Source organism: Hipposideros armiger, unplaced genomic scaffold (assembly GCF_001890085.2).
Source record: "Hipposideros armiger isolate ML-2016 unplaced genomic scaffold, ASM189008v1 scaffold_236, whole genome shotgun sequence".
Lineage (NCBI taxonomy): Eukaryota > Metazoa > Chordata > Mammalia > Chiroptera > Hipposideridae > Hipposideros > Hipposideros armiger.
The window spans coordinates 2,086,843-2,090,831 of record NW_017731586.1 but is presented as its reverse complement, the minus strand read 5'-3'; the positions used below and the strand labels follow the sequence as shown (position 1 = coordinate 2,090,831).

Sequence of the window (3,989 nt, the reverse complement as noted above, 5' to 3'; positions counted from 1 at the left end):
TATGTATATATTTAGGTTTTTAAATTGCAAGAAAACATCCAAATGTACCAACTGGTAACACAGCCTCTCAAAGTACTTAATGTTCTCTGTCCGAGTTAAAGACTGTCAAAAAGAATAAAAGATTTTAAGGCATGTTGTTAGACCTCTCCACTGCTCTCTATTTGCTTGAGTATTCCAGCTATTCATGACCCTCTCGCTAGACTATCGTCTCATGGATCCTTACTTCTCTTCCTCCTTCATTTGAATCTTTTCTTTACCTCTTCCTTCACCTTCATTTAAATACGTATTGATGTTTCCCAATGTTACATTCTCAGCTTTCTTCTTTCATCTTTCAATGTAAATCCACTCATTCCTATAGCTGTATCTATATAATGCGTAGAACACACACACACACACACACACACACACACACACACACACACACACCACACTTTACATACTGAGGACTCCTAAATCTCTCACCTAAGTACACCTGGATATTTCTAAAACAGAATTCTTTATTTGCTCTCCTTCTAGTATTTCCCATCATGCTTGGTGCTACCTGAGTAAAGCTGTTACAATATAATCTGGTAACCGTTTCTGGTTAAAATCCTTCAATGTCTCCCCCACTGTTTTCCAGATAATATCTAGACTTTTGGATAAGGCAGTCAAGCCCCTTCATGATCTGATTTCCATTTCCATTTCTAGTTTTACTACTAACCAGCTTAATCTTCTTCCAGTATCTAACCTATTACCAATCAAGCTCCTTGAAGAGTCATGCTTCTTCCTTCCTTTACATATATTTTCATATGCTCTTCATTCTGTCTGTAATGTTTTCCTCATTCTCCCTAATGACTCTCAAATTTAGCTCATGAGTCACTTCCTTTGTGAAATCTTTCCTAACTTCTCCAGCGCTGCTTCCCCCTGCGCTTCCCTAAAAAGACTTACACATTCCTCTCTTAACTGGATTAGTCTCATTTATAATTATATATCTCATCTACAAAATTGGAATCTATTTCATATTTTATCCCCATGATTTAATCCTATATTTAATATATAGTAGGTACTTACTGATACTTTGTTAACTGTATTAATTCTTCATGAAAATAGTTTAAAGATTAAAATTAACAAATGGAAAAGAATCTTGCTCTTCATTACAAATGACTAAATTGTCTAAACACAGATTTTTTTGGACAGATTTTTAAGTAACTGGGACATTGGTTTTCAAGTTAATGTAAACCTTTCTGTACAAAAAATGTCAAGCAACTAAACATTCTCTGGGCCCAGATTAAATTTAGCTTGTGCAGGAACACACTGATTAGTATTACCTATGCAAATGGAAAATATAAATCTTATTACCAAAAAGATTGCTGAGAAACAATAAACTTAGTTAAAAAATAGTTTTCATGCTAGCAAGGAAGCCTATGAGAATCTTAAGTGATTACATGTTCAAGAAGAAACTACCTACAACAAAAACAGTTTCATTAATGCTTTATTTCTCTAAAATCTTTTTTAAAATGACCAACTTTTCAGCGACTCTATTTGCGTCCAAGTCATTCTGTTAGTAGCACCAAAAAGCGGATCTCAATTAAGCAGAGCAGCATTTGCGCAGGATCACTCAGGCAGGAAAAACACTTACCAGTTTAATAAACTGTACAGAGCAATGACAGCATCAAAAAGGAGGAAAAGCAAACTAGAAGTATAAGGTGACAAGTGAAAGGGAAAAAGAGCTGACAAAAAATAATCATTAAAAATTAAAATTTAGAAGAACAGAAAGATGCTAAAAAGCAAAGATAAGGAAATCAGAGGTAAAGATACAGAACTATGACATCATAAAAGAGTTTACCTTCTTTATTTAAAAGTTTGGGTAGAATAAGTAATATTAATTTGTACCTTAAAAGGATACAGAAAGATATTAAATAAAATATGGTGAATAATCAATTTACAAAACTATATTTCAGAATATACAAAATGAAATAAACTTATTACCTTAATTTCTCTTTGTTCCACAGATTTTTCCCATATTTGTTGATCATATGCTCCAATCTGTGAAAGTAAAGATAACACTACATTCAGTGATCACTGTGGGTACCCATCCAATAGGTATAGATGCTTGTTCTTCAAGCACAGATGAGCTTCAGCTCTGTCTCTGGCATGTGTTAATACCGTACTGCAGCGGTTCTCAAAGAATGGTTTTAGAACCAGCAGTTTCAGCATCACCTGGGAGCTTACTAGAAATGAAAATTCGCTGGCCTCACCCCAGAGTTACTGTGCCAGAAATACAGGTGTGGTACCCAAACAATCGATGTTTTAAAAATCCCTCCAGATGATTCTGATACACTACCCCAAGTTAGAAAACCACTGCCCTAGCAAATAATTTATTTTAAATAAACCCAATTGCGACATTTCTGATATATTCAAGAAAAAACTCCCAGGTGATAAATTCTTCATGGAATTATTTTTAAAGAAAAACATTCTACAGAATTAGAAATTCATAAACATGTAGGACCACAATTACCACTTCAATTAAGGTTTAAACTGAAAAAGAAAGTCTTTAAAGTGATTGAAGACACAGAGAAAGCCTCAAGAAACAGAATCCCTTGTAGCAGGTTCTATGGCTGTTACTTTTAGATGCTGGCAAGTTTTCTGAACTCCATACCTTTACCTGGACAGGTGAATAAACCATTCTTACTGTTCTTCCGCAAGTTCTCTGCTGTTAGCTCTTACTGTTTCATTTCCACTTAATTCCCTACATCCAATAGGACACTGAAATGGGTCAACAGTCTACAGTTATAACTGAGAATTTTCATTATTAGCATTAACTGAAAATTAGAACCCTGAGATATTAAAATTATTTCAGGTAATTACAACTAAGACACTAGAGGCAGATAGAGACCAGAGATAGAGACAATATGAGGAAAATTCAGGAAAATATTTTCTGACTTACAACATCATTCTATCCAAAAGTCCTTTTATTTTTTTAAATCTTGTTTTAATAAATGAGAAACTGAGGGTCAGCCAAGTGGCACATTGGTTAAGAGTTGGCTTGGGACACCAGCTCTGAGCAGCAGGGCCCCGGTTCAGATCCCACATGGGCCAGTGATGCTGCACACTCTACAGCTAAGATGGTGAACAATAGCTCAACCTGGAGCTAGGCTGCCGTGAGTCGCTGGTGACAGTGTAGGCTGCAGTCCCTGCTGCAGTGGGGCTGCTGTGAGCTACCGTGAGTGGCTGGCAGCCAGTGTGAGCAGCAGGCAGCTGGTGTGAGCTAGCGTGAGCTGCCGTGAGTGGCCGTCCAATGGCTGGCGAGCAACTGCCTCACCCGGGAAGAGCACAATGATAATACCAACATGGGCCAGTGAAGCAACGTCCTCCACAACTAGACAGAAGAACAAAAGGACAGCAACTTACTGTTCCCTTTCCCCGATTCCCCAATGCTGTTCTCCCTCAATTCCCCAATAAAATCTTTAAAAAAAAAAAGAAATGAGAGAATGGTTTAATGATGATGTGAAGGAGGTAGTATAAAATGATTTATCAAATGATTCCATAAGAACCCTTCATTTTTATTTTCTCTCTAACGCATTATTTATTCATACTTATTTTTCTGGTCCTTCAAGTCCCGTTTTCTTTTTCATGTCTTCTCTGTGACTCTTACTTTTAAAATCACTTTATGATATAATATACCCTGCACATTAGAACTTATAACACCTAGACCAAACCAGACAGACTAAACAACCCACATACACGTAACCGCAACAACCATCCATAAAGCTGGGTTAAGAAGCCCTAGGTAAGCAATAACCAATAGGTCAGTCCTAATGGTAGAGCTGACGTGCAGTGACTAGTTGCTCCTTACTCAATTAAATTCTGAATTCAATCAAACAATCATCTTCCTTAAAGTCAGAAAATCTAAGTATGGGAAATAGATTCCATAGGAGGAATTCTGCTCTAACTTGATAATTCAGAATGACTGGGTTTAATTCAATCAAAACTTATTTTTAAAATGTGTA

General features: G+C 36.3%; 1 protein-coding gene across 1 annotated transcript in view; it reads right to left on the bottom strand.

Moving 5' to 3' along the window:
* The window catches only part of LOC109389519 (putative homeodomain transcription factor 2), an 85,893-nt gene that overhangs the window by 24,202 nt on the left and 57,702 nt on the right, over positions 1 to 3,989 (bottom strand). The window contains exon 3 of the mRNA XM_019655136.1: positions 1,969 to 2,025. Within this exon, the coding sequence (XP_019510681.1) occupies positions 1,969 to 2,025 (57 nt within the window). The remainder of the gene's footprint in view (positions 1 to 1,968; positions 2,026 to 3,989) is intronic.